The 25,178-nt window shown below is 41.4% G+C and overlaps 1 protein-coding gene across 3 annotated transcripts in view; it reads left to right on the top strand.

Annotated features, from left to right (window-relative positions):
• Positions 1-25,178, top strand: part of LOC110837716 (uncharacterized) — a 104,710-nt gene that overhangs the window by 68,601 nt on the left and 10,931 nt on the right. For 2 of the 3 annotated variants that reach the window (XM_087352445.1, XM_087352446.1), the window contains exons 5-7: positions 2,225-2,376; positions 4,238-10,094; positions 24,008-24,242. In XM_087352445.1, the coding sequence (XP_087208571.1) occupies positions 2,225-2,376; positions 4,238-10,094; positions 24,008-24,242 (6,244 nt within the window). The remainder of the gene's footprint in view (positions 1-2,224; positions 2,377-4,237; positions 10,095-24,007; positions 24,243-25,178) is intronic. The other variant, XM_087352447.1, reaches the window with a different exon arrangement.

Below are 25,178 nucleotides of genomic sequence, written 5' to 3'. Positions count from 1 at the left end.
CACTCGATCCTTAACGAATCCCCACAAGGAAAAATCTAAAGGTGTTAGACCCGGGGAACGAGGTGGCCGTGCTATTGGTGCGGCCCGACCAATCCACCGACCTGGGAAACGGACTTCTCCGAGGTAATGAGGGGGTGCACCGTCTTGCTGGAAGTGGTCATCTTCGTCAAGTTGAGGAATGAGGAACTGTCGGAGCATGTCCAGATACACGACGCCGGAAATGGTCTTCTCCGTGAAAAAGAAGGGGCCGCACGCTTTATCTTTGCTGAGGGCGCAGAACACATTAACTTTCGGACTGTCTCGAACATGTTCCAGGAAGGCACGTGGATTTTCACTACCCCAAATCCTGCAGTTGTGGGCGTTGACCTTACCAGTGACATGGAACGTGCTTTCGTCACTGAAAATTACCGAGTCCAGAAATCCTTCGTCGTCTTCAACCCGCCGCAACATTTCCGTACTACAGTTTACGTGCGTGAAACTCGATGTGTTTGGCTAAATTTGTGCGTTTGAAAATATTTCGCACGTCCTTTAAATAAATTTATATTCTCCTGCGAAGTTGTAAAGCTACTTTTGAAACACGGTGTATTTCAGAGCACGGATTTTGAAGCCATATGCGAGGGAGGGATTTTATAAAGCATGTGATTTTAGTCAGGATTGTTTTTCAACTAAATGTGGTTGTACAGGGAATGTTATCCTCTTCGGGAAGGGGACAACTGGCTAGCCCATAATTTAATTTAATTGGTGTGTGGGCCAGAGGCCCGAATGCAATTTGATGTTTTCATTAAATTGCAAGGGTCAGATGGGACAGAACATATTCTTCCTCCACTCTGCCGACAAACATTGAAAGGAGAGGCGAGGTCCACCGGAGGTAATAAATTACTTTCTAAAGCAAGGACTAGGATCTTTTTTAAAGTGGTGTTGAGAGAATTGCATTTTGGGTTCTGTTGAGAATAAAAACGCGTATTACCACATTTTGCTCAGCTTGAGATATCTTCATGCCCCGCCATTGGGGCACATCCCACAGTTTGATGAACGCCACCCAGCGGCTGAATTTTGGTGGCCTTTTATTCCTTAACTGTCTGTCTCATCGCATGCATAATTCTCCCGTCATGTCACTCTACATAAATATCCTGCAAAGTGACTTCAGGATTGTGGAAGCAACAGTTTTTGCTCAGAATATTAACAAGAGTGTAAAAGATTTCTGTCTTCTGGGTTGTTGCGCTGTGTAGTCTGGTCGATGTTTACCAACGTTTCAGAGGTCATACTGCCTCCATCATCAGGGCGATGAGTATGAAGATTTCTGTCTTCTGGGTTGTTGCGCTGTGTAGTCTGGTCGAGGTTAACCAACGTTTCAGAGGTCGATCGCCCTGATGATGGAGGCAGTATGACCTCTGAAACGTTGGTTAACATCGACCAGACTACACAGCGCAACGACCCAGAAGACAGAAATCTTGATAATCATCGCCCTGATGACGGAGGCAGTATGACCTCTGAAACGTTGGTAAACATCGACCAGACTACACAGCGCAACAACCCAGAAGACAGAAATCTTCATACTCTGATGACGGAGGCAGTATGACCCCTGAAACGTTGGTTAACATCGACCAGACTACACAGCGTAACAACCCAGAAGACAGAAATCTTCAGACTCATCGCCCTGATGATGGAGGCAGTATGACCTCTGAAACGTTGGTTAACATCGACCAGACTACACAGCGCAACAACCCAGAAGACAGAAATCTTCATACTCTGATGACGGAGGCAGTATGACCCCTGAAACGTTGGTTAACATCGACCAGACTACACAGCGTAACAACCCAGAAGACAGAAATCTTCAGACTCATCGCCCTGATGATGGAGGCAGTATGACCTCTGAAACGTTGGTTAACATCGACCAGACTACACAGCGCAACAACCCAGAAGACAGAAATCTTCATACTCTGATGACGGAGGCAGTATGACCCCTGAAACGTTGGTTAACATCGACCAGACTACACAGCGTAACAACCCAGAAGACAGAAATCTTCAGACTCATCGCCCTGATGATGGAGGCAGTATGACCTCTGAAACGTTGGTTAACATCGACCAGACTACACAGCGCAACAACCCAGAAGTCAGAAATCTTCATACTCACCGCTGTGAGAACCTCAAGTCTTACTAGAGTGTAAAACTTGGTTATTGTCCATATGACTTCTCATTTAAGTGTTATGAACGTATGTTCCAGACGGTCGTGGGGCAGCGCGCAAGAAGCGAAAGGTGAGTGGCACTGGTTGCTTCTCTGGCGTGTCAGTGTCACAGCTGTTGGCACAGAGGGAAAGGAATCTCGCTGCTGGGACACCTCCCCAAAGCAAAGAGCCTGCCGATCGGGCCCCTCAGGTGAGTTGCAGTTGATTGTGGGCTGAGTGGACTTCAGTCCCAGTAGAAACACTACTTGGTCATTAGTTGTGAAATATGGTGTACGTAACATGTTCGCTGTTTGCTTCGTCTTTACCTTGGAATGAATGTTGAGACAGTATTGGTAAATGTATAGTTAGCCCAAAAGGTTGAGTAGCCCAACAACTTTACTTGCCTGACATTCTGTTATGAATATCCTTTTGGTTTTTAAATGAAATGGCTTCAATTAATTTTGGTTTTAAAGCATTTGTTCACGTTGAGTTGCCAAATAACAGCAAGAATTTGTCTCCCAGAACAGCTTTTAGTGTTGTTTTTCACTACTGAACACATTTTTAAAGGAAAAAATTGGGAATCTTTGAAGGGAATAAACTGGGAGTGCTGGGAATTGTGTGTTTTTGTATTACCCTTGTTTGCCACTCCAAATCTAAAATTTCATGACGATGTTGAGTTATTTAAATAAAAAGTTCTTTAGATATTTTCCATCGTCTAGTAAAATAATAAAATAGAACGACGTTTCGGAGATCGGGCTCTATCTCTGTCTTCAGATACCTGTTCTGTTGGGCCCAGTAGATAGAGCTAATCCCTATCTGCAGACAAAGTAAAAAGTGAAAGTCCCGGAATATAAGATGGTCACCCCGCCATCTATCCGTGGGACGTAAAAAGAACAACACACTCCAAAACAAATTACTTATTAATTACTTTGTCAGGAGACAGGGATTAGCTCTGTCTACTGGGCCCAACAGCATAGGTACCTGAAGACGGAGATAGAGCCCCATCTCCGAAACGTCGTTCTATTTTATTATTTTACTGGACGATGGAAAATATCCAAAGAACGTTTTATTTAATTTGCCACTCCAGTTAAATTCTTGCGAGGTTTTGTTTAATTTGTTGTAAAATGTGATTCTGAAGCCACAGTTTAATTATATGTAGCATATGAAGTGAAAACTACTTTTACTCAACTTCAGAACATAATCTAATAGGATATCAGTTTTTTCAAAGTGCTTGCCCTTCAATTCTTATTTACTGATGGAAATAAAATGTGTATTTTTTTCTGTTCCCTGGTTTTTTCCCCCAGTGACTCCCACTGTTTAAAATTTGTGGAAATTTTACATCTTTAGTGTTAAGAGTATTTCTCTTCTAAAGTAATTACCGCTGCTGTACAACTTCGTATATCTAGCATGTATGTGTAATGCAAGGTTTCATAGCTTTTAACTAGTCGGATGTGTATGAATGTTGAACATACACGTGCCTGAACTTGCGTACCATTTGCACTTTAAAGCATAATCCCAGGAAGATTACACCTTTCACAAAGTTGTTAGAGGGTTTTCATGACGTATCTCACTTTTCAGTGTCTTTTGTGTGAAAGAAACTCGATAGAGTTATAGTCTGAACCCTTACTTGCCATGCCGACAGTTTTCTGCCTCGTCCGCTCATAAAATTTATGAGACAAATCAAGCAAGTACACAAAATCAGATTGTGAAATTTACTGATACAATAATTTGAGTTATTCAATCCTCTCTTCATAAGATTTGAGTTTTACTTGCGTTGGTAGCTTCATTTTTTTTTTTTGGGGGGGGGGGGTGGGGGGATATATGCAGGAAATTATAAAAGATGATAATCTTTCTGAGATGTTCCTGGCACATTGGAAATTGAGACATACTGTTTCATAGCATTCAGGGTTAGAGTGTGAGAAACGCATGAAGATGCACCGCAGAAAACTTTTCAAAAAGGGTGTATGATGATGTGTTATGGGAGGTCAACAGGTGAACAAGGAAACCCCGAGTAGCAATATGTGTGCATCAGTGATATGTTGTTCTAATTGTATCCTCTTTTACTGACACAGAGTTGGAGTGCAGGACCATCTTCTGCTGGAACAACTCAGCGTCCTGCTAGTGGTCCGCAGATACCAAGCACGACTCAGTTTCCTCCTCCTAACTTCACTTCTGACACTAACGTCATTCAAGGGGTTAACGCTTCTCAGCAATTCCTTCGTTACACTGCCCGAAATGGAGCAGTCACCTCGACCATTTTAGGTGGCAATGTCATGGTTCATCAGAACACCTCTCCTGTCCATCTGAGCAGCTTAATGCACCACCACCAGCAGCAGCATAGCTTGATCGGAGTCACGGGCAATGGTCAGTCGGTCGTGAATATTCAGCCTGGGAATCCAGTGATGGAGTATTCTAATACCCAGAGTAACAGCAGTAGTGTGAACCCTCATCAGGGTGGAAGTAATGCTGGTAACCCCACTGTTATGAGTAACAACGCAGTAAACCCACTGATGGTAGGTGACACAGATAATCAAGTTATGATGAATGCTAGTGGAATGATGGTTCATAGTGGAGGAAATCCTGGTGTTTTGTGTTACCCTCAACAAAGGGCGCCGTCTATGAGCGGGGCTCCCGATGAAATTCAAAATGCCAGTGGTGGTGCCATCAGTGGCAACAATAAGGTACTACAGCAGCAGCAGCAGCAGCATGTTATGTACTCAGGTGTTGTGAATTCTTCAGGTTCTGGCCAAAGTCCTCAGGACTTCCGCATGTTAAGAATACAACAGCAACAACAGTTCTATGGACAGCAGCAGAGTCCGTATCAAGTTCCGCAGTCTCTGTCAGAAGATCAGAACAAAGTTGCCATGCAGCAGGAACAGCCTTCTGCAGTGCAAAATACCAGGCAGCCGCAGCAGTTTGTATCTGTGTCATGCAGCAGTGGTGTAGGCATCCCAGTTTCAGCCAGCGTCTTTGTCGACCAGTATGGCAGAGGACAGCAGATAACAGGAACAGTTTCTCAACAACAACATCAAAATATTTTACAAATGCAGCAACAGCATCACCACAATATGGCGTCATCTGGTTCGGCTGGGAGTGGTGCTATCATGATGACGCACCAGCAGAGAGCACCGCCATGGCAGCAGCAAAATAGAAGCATTGCCAATAATACAGGTACAGGAACAGCAATGCATCAGCAACATCATTCTCCGATCGTTATGCCGACGCCACAGTCTAACACCTTACCATCTCCTAGTGGTTATGACCGTGTTCCCCCTCTGCATCATCACACACCTCCACTACCTGTCTGGACAGAAGAAATATCAAGGAAGAAGCCAAAGGGATCAGGAAAGTCTGGTTTACTTAACAGAAAACAGCGGTCATACAATGTCCTTGATCATCAGCAGCATCATCGAATCGGTATTGCTGGAATACCAGGAAGTGGAGGACCTTCACCTATGGATTCTCATGCCCCTTGTCCAAACATCGATGTCCGTCAGATTCCCATAGAGCATAACAGACCTCCACCCTCTCATGCCAATAATACTGATAGTTCTAATCCCACGTACATGGCAGGAACCAGCCATAATGTTCCATCCTTTATGGAGGACCCTAGTGGCTATCTAGCACAGCAGACAGCTTTACTGAACAGCACCATTTCACGCCAGACCGGTGTTGGTGGCCCAAACTTTATGTGTCATAGCCCGGTTCGAAATCCCATCACTCCCGACCATCAGGTGCCGAGCCCTCAGACCGTTCCCACTTCCTGTTCTTCACCAACAGCTGTGGGTGTTCCTTTGCCAAGTAATGTCCTCTTACCACCACCAAAAGGAACCCCCGGTTTTACCTCAAGGACAAATCCTAATATATCTGTACAACAACAAAACCTCAATTCCCATGCTTGTATTCCAAATCCTGTAGCTATTACACTACATCACAGTATAGGTAGCCCAATTCCTACGTCTTCATACACACAGCCTCAGAACCAAGGTTCCGCAGTGCCTGACAGCAATGCAGTGCCTGAACAGAGAATGGAAATGGGAAATCATTGTCAGGGTTGTGTTGTTAGTTCAGGATCACTACTTCCAGTTTCTACATCTGGAGGTGGGTCAGGTGATAATATATTATTTCATCATCAAATGCAGCAGCAGATTCAGCCGCTCGTACAGCCCGAACATGCAAATGTGAGTCCTGGGAACCAGTGTGTGCATCAGCAGCAGCATAACATGCCAAGTGAGTTCAAACATTACCATGTGCAGCTTAATTCTGGAGGAACACAGAATGACACGTTGGTCCAGCAGACTCCGAGTAATGTGACTCCTACACCTAATATTGTCCAAGAGGAAAGCCCTGTAACATCATCAACATTTGATAGATTGGGTAATCCTGTACCACATCGTCATCAGGCGTCAGTGACATCTGACTCTAGAGGACCAATTCAAGGGGGTACTGTTAGCACGAGTAATGGCTCTCCTGTGGAGACATATGCTTTACCACAGCCTGAAGCATCACCAAGTTCATCCACATCAACTTCATCACAGTATTGCCGGATACCTGACACATCGTCAGCATCAAATAATATCTACATTTCCTCTTCATCTTCACCATTCACTGTTCCTAACTTAAGTCCTCCTGGACCCTATTCTTATTCAAATCCGCCACAGGGACACTTTCAGGCTCCCAGAAATGAGAACATTGTTTCCTGTTCTCCGGGTGCATCGACCCCTCCTGTTATGAGGCAACACCCCAACAACAGACTGGGTGAAAACTTTTGCCATCATATACATGATCAAATACGAGGTCAGAAGTTCACCGTCCAGTCTTCAACGATGGTCACAACAATGGCAAGTGGACATACAGTAAGCAGCAACACGATAACATCAGTACTAGCTGGAAAAGCAAATACTGCAACTGTGTCGGTTGGAAATTCAACTGCAAACACCCCGCCTCAACCTGTACCATCATTGTACACAAATCAGACAACCATCATGACTTTACCGCAGCCTTGCACATCAGTTTTGGCTGGACATTCGCAGGGCATGCAAGTTTCCACTGTGTCCAAATCACCATTAGAGATGGTTCAGAGTGTTGTGAGCAGTATTCAGGTTCCTCCTCACCAGCAGCAGCAGAATATGTCGGGTACAGGCAATAACATGCAGGCAACACAACAGCAGCAGCAGCAGCAGCAAGCAACCACTCTATTGAAACCCCCGGGGGCACCGCCTGGGCTGCCTCCAGGACACATCTTTGTTTCGAGCAGTGGCCAGTTGATAATGGCAAATGCCGGGAGTGTGATGACCCCGACGGGCCCTAGTACAGGGTTAATGGCACCACCACCGCAGCCACCTCCTCCCCACTCCATGGCAAAACTTGTCAGCCATTCCTCCATGCCGCCTCTGTCAGTGTCACCCATGGTGACAAATGTGACTGCAGCAATGACTCAGGTTATCCCTGCTGTTGGAGTGGCACAGCAAGTCCTTGGTCAGCCAACAGTTCTAGTGAATGCTTTACCAACACCATTACTCATCCAGCCTAGTATGATGACTGTTGATGGAATGACTGGACTTAATCAGAATACTATGCAAATTCCGCACCTAACAGTTGCAACAGGGAATGTTCTCCATCATTCTCAAGGACCAAACAACACGGGGAATGGCATAGGGCAGTTGCTGGACACCATGAATCAAGATCATCCAGGTTCTCGGAACGCACAGAGCGCTGCTGGGTATGTCCGTCATGCATCGCAGCAATCGTCGCTGTTGTCACCGCCTGAAATGTCGCATCTTCACACACCTGGCGGTGGGAAGAAGAAAGGGGGCAGTAAGAAACGCAAAGTGTCTCCACAGACTGTGGCTTCCATGTTGCACATAGCATCTCAACAGAATTCCCCAGCGGCTGCAGCCGGTGTTGTCATGCAACAGCAGCAGCAGCAGAGTTTCACGATGTCTGGTCCTCATCAGAGTATAACCACAACTGGACCAATGCTTCAGGCACTTACTATAGTTCCGGGGAAGGGAGGAGCACCTGCACAGATCCTCATGAATGGGCAGCCAGGCACAACTACAGGACATTTTGGGACTCAGCAGCTAATAGCGGCACCAGCCACTTCACAGCCCCCACAACAGATAAATCTTCTTCAACCTGTGAATCTCTTGAATGGTGCAACAGGTGTCGTTCAGAACTTCCCAACATTCCAGCAGTTTATTGTCCCTAGTTTGGGAGGCATGGTCATGGCAACGGATGGCACCACTACCCTCCTTCCAGATGCAACCAACCTCGGTGTTCAGTTGCAACTGCAGAATGTCAATGGTCAGAATGTTCTAACTCCTGTTCAGAATCATGGAGGAGCTACAGTATTTGGCCATCCGACTGGACAAAGCATTCTCACGGCAGGTCCTGCAGGAATGGTTATTCGCACTCCAACAACAGGAGGTAAGATGGCAACAGGGCCAATGCTGCAGCAACAAAATGGTGGAGGGCCACAATTCTTGGCCAGTTCTCCTAATGGAGGACAGTTTCTTATGAATGGTACAGCAGCCTTTGGTGGGCAGCTTAGTCCACTGGTAGCAAACGTCAGTCCTAGCCAGCAGATGTCTTTCACAGCCAACACTTCACCTACAGGAACACACCAATCTCAGCAAGAGTTCATACACTGTGGACAAGTGGGACAGACCCTGTTGGTACCGTGCACGGCCGCCACGACTCAGAACCACCAGAACACTACTGTAGTGCAGCAGAACACCACAATTGTCCAACAACAGACTACGATGGTGTCCAACAACCAACAACTTGTTACGGCTTCTCAGAACAGCAACAGTAACGTGACATCGAGCACCACGTTGAATGTGAACCAGCAGAACTTTATTGTTGGGAACAGTGGCTCACAGTGTGTGCAAGATAAGATGCAGTTGAATGCGGTCCAGCAGAGCAGCAGTAGTGGATCATCATCATCATCTCCTCCTGCACCTTCCAGACAGTCTGGCCAGCTGCCCCTAATGATGAAACATTCAGTCTCCACTCAGACCGCTGTGAACCAGAGTGTTCAGGCATCCTCATCTCCTTCAGTGACGTGCGGATCGCTTGTAGTGACAACTAATAACACATTTTGTCAGACTTCAATTGCCGCTTCGTCCGGAGGCAGTCCACCAGACACCACGACACACAGTCCGGTAGATCCCAGAAGTGGTGGCAGTTCAGATGGTCATCCCCTGACACCATCTGCTGACACTACTACGCATTTGACAGGTGTAGGGAGTACGGATGATGGTCTCTCATCTCCGTCCCCTTCATGTGCTGTCACAGGCTCTTATAGTGGTGTTGGTACTAATGGAGAAAATATTCCGGGACGTCAGCCGTCTTCTTCTGGGGTACCGGCATCTGCGATGCCCATGGTGCACTGTGTGTCGAGTAGTAACGAGCAAGACACTTCTATTATAGGAGACCAGACTGAATATGACTGGGGAGTGAGTAGTGGTAAAGGTGTCTTTGTGAGTCCAACTGTTACTGAAGGGGAGTTCAGCAGCAGTGCCTCAAGTCCGCGTCAAATCGATTACACTGGGAAGTATGTCGGGAGCGACATCATGGTGAGCCTCGCCGGCGCAGGACATATGGTGTGCGAAAGTGAAAGGAGGAAAAGTGTCGGGAATATGTACGTTGAATCCTCTACGGTCGCCTCGTTGTCGTCGTTTAGCGGCGAGCATCAGCAGCAAGAAGCTGTCGTGAGTTCAAGGCAGATGTTTGAATATAATAAAAATGACGAGAGGAGAGCCGTGCCTCGGACCGCCATGAACCCCAAGCTGTGTAGCAGTAGCAGTACCGTGGGGCTTGCCGCAGCGATGGCAGAACGCGGTGCCAAGCGCAAACACAGCGATGCCCTGATCATCATGGAGACACATCCTCATGATATTCACAGCATGGAAGAGGATGATGAAGGTAAGGCGTGTTGCTAGATGCAAATTGTATTCATTGATAGCTTGCCGACATACAGAGTACTGAGTATAGTAGATGCGATCATCTGAAGCTTGAATGTTGTTATATTGCATTGACGAAAATGTCGGTAATTCAGGAGAAGAAACTTTTTACGTGTAAAGGGGGATATGGTACAAATTAATCAGTACTCGTAGTATTTAGTGAAATAAGAATCTGTACACAAAATGTGATGTGGGAATGAAAATTTAAATGTCTTTGTGCTCATTTGTTAGGCCTATCCCAGGAAATTTTGCAAAGATGGCTGTTTTCTGTTTTGTTGCGCCATGTGGTACTGACAGTTGATAGCCATCTTCGTACTTGTTGCTGTGAGAGCGTGAAATTACACCTTTTACTATTGTACGGTTTTTATTGTGAAGAGTGTTCGGTGTCGTCTTCTATCATGTCTTGCTTTTATTGCGTAGTTTCTGCTAATATTTACACTTCAGTACTGATAGTCATTAATTTTTACTTTGCGTTTCGAATGTGCCATCTGCCTTGAATTAATGTGACTTTCCTCTTTTATACATATATTAGTGCTTATAAAGTTTCAAGTACATTTCTCTTCTCTTTGTGGTATTTTTGGTTTCATGCAGCTTTGAGCTTAGCTGTCTATCTAAAATATATGTTGTTGATTACGTATTTACATAATTAAGTTTATTGATGAGTAGATTTATTTTTCTCTGTATTTGTCATAATGTTGTACTGAATTCTTTCCTGTGTATCTAATGTTGTTGATTATTTTTATTGCTGAATTCTCAATCCCTGTGCATGGCATGAATTTCTATTGACATCTCTTGTTTTATTTTGTCATGTGCATGATAAGGGTTTGATTTTATATAGTAAATGATTTTTTTTTTTTTGAATGATTATAATGTTACCTAACATTTGTTAGTAGCAATCTCTTTTCTGTGGAATTAATTCTAGCAAAGTAAGGAATTGCGCAATGACACGTCCATTTTTTCTCACTAAGATACAAGCATTGCGTTAGTAAAGTTGTGGGCAGTTTTGTCTCTCGGTTACAAGCCAGGTGGATTGAACCAAATTATTACACTTAGTTTCCCCACTAATCTAAACGCAGAATTCCATGACTTTGCCTCAGTCCAGAATTGTCGTATTTTGTATGAATAGTATAATGGGGTGCTTATGGTGTGGTTACGTTTCCTGTTGCCTTGATCCTCGGCTGTGGTGTCCAAATAGTTCTGCATGTCTCATATGGTTTTGTGCTTTGTGGATATTGATTTATTCATAATGTGGGGAAAAAAACGCCTTTCTGGTTAACAACCTGAAGTCTTGTGTGAATTTTTACCTGGGCTGGAACAGACATAGTCATTTGCATAGCACCAATTCAGCATTGACAACATTCATCTGAGGAAGCTAATAATTTCTCCTCCCTTGTTTACAGAAACTTATAATCATAATGAGGAATATGCAGTTGCCATGAAGCATGTTTTGATGCCCCTCATCCAGCTATGATCTGTATAAATATCCTCTCGTTTCCACATGACCACTGTTTTCCCATCTCTCATAATGACATTTCTGAATATTTTTATTTCTCGCTGTGTTTTATCTTTCATAGCACAAAGTCCTTCTGTTGCCGTCCTCTTTAGTTTTCTCCTGAACACTGTATTTCAGAAGCACGTTCAGTACTCTTGTTAAGCCATTGAACTCAAAACGTATTGTTCAAAAACTGTTTTCTCATAGTTGTTGGGTGGTTTTCGTATGTCATGGCCCTTGAGCAAATATACAGCATTTCTATTGTACGAAGATTTCTGTCTTCTGGGTTGTTGCGCCGTGTAGTCTGGTCGATTTTAATCGACGTTTCAGAGGTCATACTGCCTCCGTCATCAGGGCGAAACGTTGGTTAACATCGACCAGACTACACAGCGCAACAACCCAGAAGACAGAAATCTTCATACTCACCGCTGTGTAAACCTCAAATCTTACATTTCTTTTGTAATTGATAGGTCTGTCTTGTTTGTTTAGTAAGAAGTTCAAAATAGTGCGTACAGGTGTTTTTTTTTTTATTGTACAGCTTGTCTTGGCATTGATGATTCTGCTCATTGTCTCTTGTATTTTGTATTTTTTTATAATTGCCTCAGTAACTATTATTTTACCTTCAGATTTTGGTTAATGCGGTGTCTGTAATCTGTGTAGTTGGTGTATCGTAATAACCTCATGGCCATCTGTAAGCATTTTTTTTACAAATGCTTGAAAACAACGAAGTTGAGGAAATATTTGGACTTCGGAAGGATGGCGTGATAATTTAAAGTAAAATGAAGTATATAATGTCAAGACTTTGTGAATTGCACAGGCCATCTACTATACATGGGATAGTAAAATTAAGGAACCTATACGATGTGTCTTAGAACTATGATACGGAAGTCAGATCATTTGGTTACAAAAAATCTTGGTTCCCCAAAAAAGGGCAAAAGGATAACACCGTTGTTACGGACATAAGGAAGTCACTTGTGAGGGTGGGAAGTGGTTCCAGCTGCTCTGTGATCATGTCCAATAGCAACATTGAAGCTTTAGATTCTCCTACTGGAGTGTAGTTAGTTAATGTTTAATTATTAATTTTATTTTACCCCCCTCCCCCCTGAGTGGCCTGCATGTTTCTGTTAAATTTTTAATTTTCTACCTAATTTCCTAATTAAGTCATTAATGTCAAATGATCATCCTTTTCTACGTGTTGTCCACCAGGCAGCACTAATAATTTGATGAGATACATAATCTCGACACATTATTTTGATTTAATACCTTCGTAACTTCCATGTCATTGTTCACTACAGGTCTGTTCTGTTGTCGTCGTCCTAGATGTGCTGTTGGTATATTACGACAGAGATGCAACTCTTTACACACACGTACACATGATAAGAATTTGTTACATGTAATTACAATCCCTGTTGAGGCCTTTATTCCAGCAGGAAACGAGCGCAAAGAAATGTGATGTTAAACACCTATATGTGACCATATCGTCATTACAGTAATAACATTATTGTCATTGACAAGCCGCTGCCGCGATAAATGCTGTTGATGGTCCAAAGAGACCAGAGTCTGGGGGTGCCAAAGTGGTGACTTTAAGCAGGATGCTACAACACCCCGTGTCCAAACTGCCAGACACTGTTTGGTGTCACATTGTCATGGAGTATGATCTTACAGTGTCACATCTGCCTTGATCTCTTTCAGTGCAAAGATGTTTCAAATTTGACAGGAAATTATTGGCCTTGTTCATGTTTCATAAGGAAATATTTATTCTTTGGGTAGCTGTAATGAATCTGTGTACACTGGCCATTCTGCTAGTGCAAAGATTCTTATAGTGGCAAACTTTGAAAAATGCAGAATTTCAAAACTGCATGTCTTTCTTTCTTTCGTTGATCATTATTTCATTTTTAATTTTATTAGCTATGTTTGTAATTCTGTTAATAGCACGTACACATGAACACAACGTAGGTATCAACATTATAATAGTTATATACTTATTATTGGACCCCTGAAAGAGTTTCTTTTAAAACACAATTCAAAAATATTTCCCACTTGGCTTCTGAATTTTGATGACTTAACAGAAAAAATAAGACTTTTTTTTTTTTTATAAATGACAAATTCTTGTCATTAAAGTTGTTACAAAACAGTTCAGTCAAAATTTCATAAAAAAAATATTCAGTGCAAATGAAATTATACAGAGTTTGGAACTCTCATTTCTGTGCTGTCTACCCATGGCAGCACCAGTTATTTACCAGCCCTTTCCGTCATTTGCGTTCTCACTGCCTCAAACAACGGTTACAGCCTTGTAATTTATAATAGCTGTTGTGTCCACTTGGTGACGGTGTCTGTATAATTGTCAAAGAGTTGCATGACCTCGCTGATTACAGGCAAATTCAATGCTCTGACTGAGATGACCAGAAACACTCTGGATACAGAGATAGTAGGGAATGATGGTGGGGTTGATATACTTTTTTATTCATGTTGGTCGACATGACGTGAGTTAGCATCTGCTTCTGAATCATTTGGGTAATCAGGGAGAGCAAATGGCATTCAGTCTTTGATTACTCATATGAAAATTAAATGTACTACCTGCATGGAATAAGAGATGAAGTCAGTAGAATTTTAATTTACAGTTAGAAAGTTCCATCACTGAAGATCTGTTTGAAGAAATAAGCGAACTTGCTTTATCACTTGAGGTTAGGTTATGAGTATATAACAAATGGGAATATAGTTCTCACATATTTCATCCAACAACAGTAATCAGTAAATCGTTGAGTTTATTGTGAATATTATACATTGCAAGAGTTCTAGAAATGTGCAAAGTACTTGAGATACAAATATATAATTGCTGATAAAATTAAGTTTCCAAATCACAGTAGGCCTTGCGCATTCAAAAATGCACGCTATGAATTCCAGGATGTATGTTACTAGTGCCACCATCAGGTCGCCATATCGTGCACTAAAACGAGTAACAGCTTCTGTATAGTCCATTGGTGAGAAATATTTCCAATGGTTGAAATAAAAACTTTTTATGCTAGGAAATTGGGTCCCTTCCAGAACTCCAGTTTTAAGTGTCATTCATGTAGATTTTGCATTAATTGTGTTGTCGTGACTTCTGAAAAACTTGTGCCGGAATAAATTTTTAAGTTTATTTGCTTAACCAAAATGAAGCAGTAACAAAGGTCACTGTAACAAACTGGTTCATACTTTCTCTGAAAAATAAGGGCCACAGTGGATTGCGGTTGCATATATAGTTGTAACTTTGCCTTAATCACATGTGCGTGAAGGCATTTTGATTTCTGCATTATTCAGATACCTGGACAGAGAGAAGAAATTTCTTATCATTTGGAAACGTAATGACATGATATCATTTAATAACGAATAACTGTGCTGCTTGTTGCCCAGGAACATAAATTTCATCTTACATAACTCAAATTTGTATTACTGTGCCATCAGCTGATCCTGCCATGAAACATTTTAATGGAGGTCACATCTTAACTGTCTCTTCTTCCAAGATCCATTTTAATATTATTTTCCCATCTGTACCTCAGTATCCCCAGTATTAAACTTTTATTCACATTTTCAGTCTCCTCATAGAAAGCAGTCTGATGACTTCTATCTCGATATAAGCATATCCTCCATTCTCTTTTAGTACAGGAACAGTCACCATTACTATTACTAGTACAAAACCTTCACTTGCATGGAACTTTTTCAACAAATTGTGTACAGGCTATGTTGTACATTATGCTTGTCTGTAATTTGTGGATGGTTTTGGCTCAGCTTCTCAGCTTGTGCACATGTACATGCAGCGTATGCCATTTTTATGTTTTAATTTTTTGCTGCAGCGTGTTGGGAAAAGACAGAAATGTGTCAACATTTGTTGATCATCGCTTGTCAGTACACTAGAGTGCATTGTCGAGTGTGTGTATAGGTGCTGGAGGTCACGAAGTTGTTGATAAGACTTCACACAAAACATTTGCAAAGCTGAATGAATAAGTCGGTAGATAAAAACTGCTTGAGAGATCTTCCTTTACCAGCCGTGTGTCGCGTCTTATTGCTCAGTCCAGCTGGCCATGCATTTATCCAGCACTGGTTTACCAATAACCCCAAGTTAAAGTCAGGTTGGCATTTCTGTATTCAAGGGTTAAATGATCTTTTCTGCACAAGAAACTTTAAGTCAAGGTGTATCCACCAAGGTTTTCGTGTGTCGTCAGAACTTGCTCTCAGAAAACCCAACATATTCTGACTCTTAAAAATATAATTAGAGCACCTGTTTCTGACTTGGGGATGGGCTGGTCTTCAAGGATGAATAGTGAATGTATTCAGAATTATTGTCAGTGATGAAACATTCATAAAAGGTTTTGTCTGTTTTTTATGTACTGGTATGATCAAATATTTACTGCATAAGATTGCAACTTTTGAATGAAACATTTTTGTAGCCACGTTTAACATGATGAGCGTAGGAGTTGGTTTAGCCTCTAAGATTTCATGACAGTGTTAATTGGCAGCCACAGCCTTTATTTTCCCATATTTAATTTGTAGTAATTTTACCAGAATTTAAAATATACTTTGACAGAGCAGTCTCCTTGTGTCTCTACATTCATATAAGAAATTACAGATATTAGAGGTAAGTGTTACATATGTAGGATTTGAGGTTTTCACAGCGGTGAGTCTGAAGATTGCTGTCTTCTGGGTTGTTGCGCCATGTAGTCTGGTACATGTCTACCAACTTTTCAGAGGTCCATGCTGCCTCCATCATCAGGGCGATGACTGCACATCACAACAACCCAGAAGACAGAAATTTTCAAGTGTTACATACACTGTGTAATAATATGACACAACCTTACTTCAACTCAGCATAACCCTGATGAGGAGCTTGTTGTATATTAGTGATTTCTCAGTGGGTTGTTTTAAAATGAAAGATTGATTTATTTCACACAGTATTACAATTTATTATTTCATGTTATGTTTACTCGCAAATCATAGTCTTGGCTTCAAACTGGTTACAGTAGTATTTCTTCATGCCAAAATTCACGTGTCCACAGTAATGTGTCCTGGCTACACTAATCCCTCCTAGAGGCTGCTCGTGCTAAGTAGCCCCCAAACACGGCAATTGTACAGGTGCACTACCGTAATCTTTGCCCTGGGATGTCGCTGTATCTGGTACAACACATTGTTCATGGGGGGGTGGACACCTTTTAAGATCTTCCTTGGATGGCTGAAGCTTGGTGACTTTACTCTGATTGAAGAATCCCAGTAGCTGGTTGTTTTTTGTTTTTTATCTCTGTCAGGGACGTCCCCAAACGAAGTTTGCAGGGTGCAGGCGCATCTGCTTCCTGAACACCATGCTGGCTGGTGTCATCCTGTAGTATGATATTTTGATGCTCTTAACCTGAACAGGAAAATGGGTAACCTTCCAACTCAATCTCTGGTGCATTGAAACGACCTTCCACAGGTGCTCCTCATCCATCTGATCATGTTGTTCCTCTGTTTAATCCTTGCAGAGGGGTGGTCTCTGTCCTCCTCATTTGCTCACCAACTCCTTCTGAATGAGCCGAGACTAGAAATTCCGGTATTGGTGGCTGTTCTGCTGTCTCAGGACCTCGAAGTGGCAGATGAATTTGATCTATTGGCGTCCATCCCTGTTGATTCCTCATGGTTGAGAATGGCGTTCACCTCTGACTGTTTGAGGTAGCCCATAGCAATCAGGACGTATCGATTTTCCTGCTTATTCACCGGGAAGGATTCTGCAATATATCTGTGGATATCCTCTCAAATGGATTATGATGTTATGCCACTACATCAGGCTCCCACTGCTGGTTTTCGTGCCTTGGCGTACTGCGCATGTCACATTGGTGAAATCACCTGTTGACACCACTCCTTAAGTGCAACCCGTGGCACTGCTGTTTCACTTTCTTTGGTCTGATTGATACGTATATGTCCTCACTAGGGTCTTCCGTGATGCTCTGCAAGTACTTCCCAGATCTTGCTGTGGGAAAGAACTCTGGCTTCTCTTGGTTCTTCTGTCAGTCGGTTCCCAGTGACGATTTAGCATACCATGTTTTCTGCTATGGAGTTCAGTTGGGCCCAGTTGCTTTTGTAAATGGGGTTGTGGTCCATCCTCCACTTCCATTTTTGTCTGCCACACGTCATCATCAGCCAGGTGCCTGCTCAGTGCGGTATGGTCCCAACGATCCACAGCAGCAACAGTGATTTCTCGTGCCATCAGTCTGCCTGCCTGTCGTTCGGCCTTCCAGCAGTGGGCGCGTTGGTTTTTAGACGATCTCGCACAGAGTGTGTCTGTGTTGGTCTCCTTTCTTCCCTAACTATATTAAGATGTAAAGCTGTTCTGCTGGAGATGCTGAACCTAACAAACCAAAAATTAGATACCCACAGCAACTTTGCTAAAATGATTTATTATTAGGACTGTCTGTGGAGTGCTGGCACCTCTCTGTGAGCCAAGAATTAATCAAAAACCAGCTATATTCCATCGCCACTCTCAAGGATTTTTTGTTGACTTTCTTATTAATTAAGAGGAACAATGTGTTAAAAAATTCTGAGCTCGGGTGGCTAATTGGGTTTCACATACAACCCATAAGGGCAGAATCCTTGGGTTTTCTATTTCTGCTCTTGGTTTCATTTATCCCAATTTTGCCTCTTCCCAGCCTATCCTGTTACGTTCTTCACAATGGTATTGAGCCTGTTTGGATTTACTCCATAAAATCTCTCTCTAAGGTTTCGTCTTGTTTCTGAATCTGCATGCCTAATGGTCACTCTTTTCATCTCATAGTTCCTGCTGCATTCACAAGGACTCATTTGGCTGTTTGAAAATGTTTCCTTTCTACCGTGGTTCTCATCAGTGCGTTCCTCAAAGTGTGTTTTGTCTTCAAGATGGTCTTGATGTTGTGTCAGTTGCTGATACATTCGAATATTCCCAAGACGCCTTTCAAATATGGGATGATCACATATCTCTGAGATTTCTTGTCTTCTGGATAACTCATCTCCTTTGAATTTTTTGAAGCTAAATTGAAGAACTGTTTGGTTTATCCATTAAGGAGATCCTGTTTGAGGACATTAATTTCCTGGAGTCTGCCCTGCTGATCTTGGCACGCGGTAGCTGCCGTGTTGGAAAGACCGCGTGACTTCTCTTTTACAAATAATGCATATAGAACCTGCATATTCTGGTATAGAATACGTCTTTCCAGTAGCAACAGACCTATGGTCTAGGGACTGAAGGAGGAGAATGCGCTTTACACCCCGAAATGTTTTTCAACACCCTTCCTTCTTTCTTCTTTGCACTTATGTCACCCTGGCTTCCTCACGGAGAAAGTGATAAAATGTTCATTCTCCACATTATTACTCTCCTCCACACAGCCCATGCCACAGAGAAATTCCAAGAGCATTTTTCCTGTGAATATGTTTTTGTTTTTTTCCACCCACCTTACAGTCCAGATCTTGTGCCTAGTGAATTCACCCTGTTCAGACCACTGATGAAGCACTCTGAAAGAGAATATTTCTCACATTATGAAGGTGATTTGTGCCTACAAAATGTTGGTAACCACCTGCAAAACTGGATGTCATCACAGCCAAAATAAACCGTAATCATCTGGTTTCAACTGTTTGGTGTACAGTTATTTATGTTACAGAGGCTGTCATATGATAGCATAAGAATTTGTATGTTGTCACAGTAACATTTTCCTTAAGAACCTTTTGTGGGAGGTAGGAGTTGAAGGAGACTGAATTTTGTTGGCCCAGGATGGGGTGCGGTGGAGGGCTTTGGTTAATTTGGGTTCCGTAAGCCATCTATTTAGTTAGTTAGCTTCTGAGGTGAGCCCTTCGAGGCAAGATTGTGCACAAGAATTTAACTGATAGTGGCATGTGTAAACTAGCATTTATATTCATCGTTTATATGCGGTATGAAATCTCACAGCATCTAAATGAAAAGAGGGGGGGGGGGGTGAGCTCAGAGGCAGAATACCAGCTCATCTGCTGTTATTCTTCTTTGTCATTTTCAATAGATGCTATCCTTTCCTTTTCTTCTTCTAAGAAACTGCACCAAGTGGCACATATCAAAATATACTCTGATGATGTGTGAATTGTATAGATTTATCTCATTTATGAAATCCATGCAGAGTTACTGCAACTGGTTTCAGCATTTCTATGCATTTGATTTCCCTATTAATCTTACATCCAAAACTTTTCTGTAAGATGTTATAAAGGGATTGGGGAGACTTAACTAGGAAAACAGATGTTTATGTTGAGGAAAGGAAGGGAAAATACTTGGTGTGAAATTCGGTGTACACGATAGTTAACAAAATATAAAGGACATCATTTTGGAGAATCTTCTTTCTGGCCTGTAACAATCCATTGTCATTAAGTTAGACAGAATAAGGGAAGCTTACTTACTCACTCTGTGGCGCAGGAAATTCTTTGAAAAGTCCATTGTATATTCACCTTGTCAAAGAATAGAATAAGGGACCCTGAGGACGAGGATGAAGATGGTTCTCGAAGCGTTGGTGTATTCTTCATTAAGCCACCCTACACAGCTGGCAGCCCGAGAAGAATTTATTATGCTTAGTCACTGTGGAAGCTTCAGATCATATAGAAATATTACAAAATTTCACAGAAATACATTTTAACATACATTTATTGAGTGTTGCACTACATTCATAAATGTACAGCAGAGGAATTATATGATATAATCATCTCAGGTGACCAGCTGCATCAATACAGATCTGCTGTCCATTTCAGAGGCCTTCTCTACCTCCATCATCAGGGAATGATCATCATTCTGTGATGATGGAGGCAGACTATGGATCTATATTGACACTGCTGGTCGCCCGAGAAGAATTTATCACATTTAGTCACTGTGAAAGCTTCAAGTCATATAGAATTATGTGATGTTTTGTACAGTAGTGCATACACTTATAAGGTGTTAAAAGGAAACATATGGTAAATATTTAGAATTATTCAGTGGAGTTAGAGGAGAGTATGTTTGAGAGTCTTCTTCATGTGACTTTAATTGTCCCTTATTGTTCGTACTTTTGAGATTAGACGATGGACTGTTCAAAATTTTCGTGCTGTCATAGTATGTGCCTCTCTGAAAACACTGAAGTCTGACTGGTGGTCTGTGAAGCTGGCATTTATTGATTGTATTAACGATATTCTTGCTTAAATTACATTAATTTAAGTGTGTTGATGTTACAAGAATGAAATGTCAACCTACCTGCATTTAAGTTGGGAATCATCTTCCAATTTGAATGGCTGTCAGAATCTATGAGTTTGGTATTTATCAACACTTCTACGAGATATACTTCCCATTGTGAACAGTATTGAATGCATATTATGTGTAAATTATGTGTTACAGATTATTATATTTGTTTTATCTGCGTTTAGATCCAGCTTATTAGCAGTACACCATTTACATATGAGGGAAAACTAAATTTGTTCTTTTTTTTACTGAAATCATCATCTATTGAGCTTTTTCTCCACTCCTTCATATATCTTCATGGCATGATGCTTAATCATGAAGGCAGTGTTACCTTCATCTTCTACAGCCCAAACTATGAAATACCTGTGTCACCCCTGAACCTTTCTCCATAGCAAAATACTACTTGTCAGAAACAATGAATTCATGTATAAAGTATAAAGCAACACCCACTGGCCACTTGGATACATTCGTTTTGAAAGTAGCTCCCCTATTAATTTTAAAAGGTACTGACGATGGTGCGTTTTCAGAAAAATAATTCATTTCGGAAGCTGGATCTGCTTCCGTCCTCAAGTTGAAAAGAGTGAGAGGGATATCTAATCATTTTGGTCCAATTGAAAGAGCTAACCTCAGTTACTGGATCCAGCTTCTGAATTGAAAAACAGGATGATGGGCAAAGTCCGAGAATTTCGTAATCCTGTTAGCTCCGCCGCTGTTTTGCCAGCAGTTTAAGCCATTTGCTTCTTGGAAGAAATGCGGATATCTAGCAGGAACTAGTTGATAATTATACAATATAATGATTAATTTTTTTCTATGCATAATTTTCACTACTATAAATTCTGTGTTACATTATGCAGGTGTAACATAGGTATGCTGCATTACATCAATCGTAAGTGTTGCCATGTGAACGTATAACATTGTGCCAGATCAAATTCTGGGAATGCTTGCTACCAAGTAGACCAGGATGTTTTCTCTGTGAATTTGCTATCTAAAAATGTAAATATTAAAATATACAAAGTATAATTTTACTTGTTCTTCCTGTGGGCATGAATCTTGATCCCTCACGTTAACAGAAGAGCACAGTTTGAATGTATGAAAACGGTGCAGAGGAGAATATCGGGCCCGCTTAACAAGGAGCTCCAGGGAATGCTATTAGGGTGATAAATAAAAGAGAATTATGTAGGTGGGGCATGGCAAAACGTGAAATGGACACAAAATTTTTGTTGGATAAACTGAAGGGCAAAGACTAGTTGGAAAATCTAGGCATAAATGGAAGAACAGTAAGAAATGGCGTGGGAGGTTGTGGACAATAATCATGTGCAGATTGTTATGAACATGGTAGTGAAACATCGTGTTCTGTGAAAGGCGCAGAATTTATTGACAGTCGGAGCGACTGTTACTTTCTCAAGGAGGACTTTGCTGCATTGAGTTAGTTCATTGAGTTGGTTGATTATTAAGTCAGTCACTCACTCTCACAGTTGGTTGCTGTGTATTAAATGACATCTCCAGCTTCATGGCTGTTATTTATTTGTTTTATAATCTACGTAAGTTTGGCCCCCAACAAGAGATTAATATTTGTTTTAATCTATTACACTTCCAACTTTTAGCTTCATACCTTAGAGGATTACAGAGTTAATTTTGGCATTTTTGATGATAAGAAATTAGAAAGTATGAACGTGGAGTGGCACTATTTTCGTACCAAGATTCTTGAATATGAATCAGTTAGTTTGAAAGTTGGTAGGTGGAGTGACTGGCATACAGATGGACATTTAGGCATGTTGATTCCATAACCTGTCTTTCTTGTTAAAGTACAAAAGGTCTGTTCAAGTAAGTTGAATGCTTTTTCTGCAGGGATGCATGCACAATGAGGGTTAATCATTATGGGGACTAGTACATTTTTTATTATAATAATATGATGAAGGTCCTCTGATGGTACTTTCAGTCATGTTAAATTGTACCCTTACAAAGTCCCATGATGCGCTCTTTATCGGATATTTGCCTTCCTATTTTAGTGTCAATAAGGAAATTCTTGAAGTGTAAAATACTTCGACAGTTCTTATCCTAATCCATTTATATTTTGCTTGAAAGCTGCTTATTCAATATTGCTTGCTTGGTTGATCTATCCTCATGTTACACCTCTGCTGCTACAGCTGCTTGTTGGCACTGGACTGGATATGGTTGATGATTATTGCTCGTCACATCTTTACATTTGTTTCTTGGCTCGGTGCATTTCTGGTTGGACGGTTTCTCAAACAGCCACCTTGTTTTTGATGGACTGCACTAATGTTATGGCTGAAGCACGGTGGAGGCCAGGTGGAGAAAAAGGTGGAACACTTGGCCGTGGTGGAAGAAGAATGGGCATTGTTCAGTGACAGATTCTCAAAATATTTTAAGCCTTTCATTGCTGCAATCATTGCCATTAAGAGCAATAAATTTATCATTTATCAAATTACTTCTAAGGAAATGTTTCAGGAATAAAAGAATGCATATACATTCAGTCCATAAAAATTGCCCCTTTCTGGAAATTAATGACTGATTTGTTGCAGATAAATTCCTATAATGTGCCTCTGTATGGGCATTATCTGTTTATTTTCTTAGAATTACTCTTTTACGTGATTATTCAAGCTCTGGAAGTGTATGAATTAAACTAAGTTAATAAACTTTGAAAATGTATAAGAGCTGATTTTAATTCTCAAAATTCTCATTTAATGTTCATGTTGTTTGTTTGAATATAATTTTGATCAAAATACAGAGTATGGGAACTGCATATACTCAGTAGAAGTACTTCAAGTTCATAGATTCTTAAGTGGCACAATCATACATGATTTACTTCTGTCAGTATCATGTGGTGATATTCTCTGTTCAGATTCTGTACGCAGATGAGTAAATTCAGTATTCAGTATTAATTTAAATCTTGTATGTTTCCACACATTGGAAACTTCGGTGTTACTTAACATTTCATTGCAGATGGAAGGCTTTAAGTATTTTAAGATGAATTTGACTCAGTTTTCATTTTTATTTGTTGTCTTGAAGTCTTTAGAGAACTAATATTAGGATAATAAGACAGCAATTAAAAATAGTTGACTGATAGATAATCTCTTACCCTAAAATTCTTCACTCGCTCGCTCAGTTTGTAATATGAGCATTAGCGAGTCTTGACTATGGACAACGGTTGTTGCACATACAGAAAGTGTGGCAGAGGAAGGGTCTGGGGGCCTTTCCGAGGGCGACCTTGTCTGGGGGGCGGCTCGGGGATTTCCTGCGTGGCCTGGCAAACTGGTGGGACCTGTCACCGATGGGGACAAAGTTTGGGTACGCTGGTTTGGAGGTGACCGAGCCCTCACCCAGGTCTCACTGCAGTCCCTGAAGACATTGTCGGAAGGGCTCGAGGCACACCATCGAGCAAGGAAGAAGTTCAGGAAGTGAGTCAGCTTTGCCTTACACTTCACTGGCAATATCACACTATACAACAGATCAGAAACTAGACTTCCAACACAAACATATTAATATTTTTCATAATTTTTACAAGTTACATCTCCTCCATTTGCATCAGTCCAGTGGACCAGTGGACAACCTGCATTTTTTTATTTTTTTTTAGTATTGTGAATGTTTCAGAGCAGAAGCGTTTGTTTTTGGCTCATCCAAGTTACCAGGGATGTGGAAAAGACAATGTGAGGATGTTGAAATTTGGGACTGTTATAAGCAGAATATAATTTCTTGCTCTGAATGAATTGCATTTTTGTGCTGCAGATATGTCATTACTTCAGGACAGCAGTTCACTCTTCATTGCAATGATATGTCGATAAATACACTGCAGTGTCATAACACGTTTGAATAAAATTTTAAGACATCTCTACTATATATATATCCCACCATTTTCAGACTTTCAAAATGACAGGTTAAACGGAATCCAATGTGATTCATAGGCATGCTCGCTTGACCAGAATTGTCTCTCATCTACATAAATTTAAAATGTTTTTGCCTGTTGGAGGCTTGGAACTATGAAGTCAAGTTGGTTCTCAGTTTGCTGTGAACCCATCTGTTGCTTTGTTTTTCACTCATTCAGATGGTGTCTATTAAAATACATGTTAATAGTAATAACTGTTATCAATATTGATTTATTTGAAATTTCAAGCCTCCTTGTGCCAGTTTACCCAACTTTTGGGCATAATTCTGAGTAATGCAAAGGAATTTCACCAAGAAAGATAAACGTCTGTATGGAAGAAAGGCTTTTCAATCACTATGAAAACTGGCATATTTGCATTATTAATGTGTCTTGTAATATAAATTTGACGTACAATAATTTTTAAATGTGCCAGTACGTAGAACTGACCGTAAGTGATTTATGTTGTCAGAAA

Source organism: Zootermopsis nevadensis, unplaced genomic scaffold (genome assembly GCF_977971745.1).
Source record: "Zootermopsis nevadensis isolate Lab colony 2312 unplaced genomic scaffold, Znev_1.0 Znev_ptg000021l, whole genome shotgun sequence".
Taxonomy (NCBI): domain Eukaryota; kingdom Metazoa; phylum Arthropoda; class Insecta; order Blattodea; family Termopsidae; genus Zootermopsis; species Zootermopsis nevadensis.
This window is presented reverse-complemented; position numbering and strand designations above follow the sequence as displayed.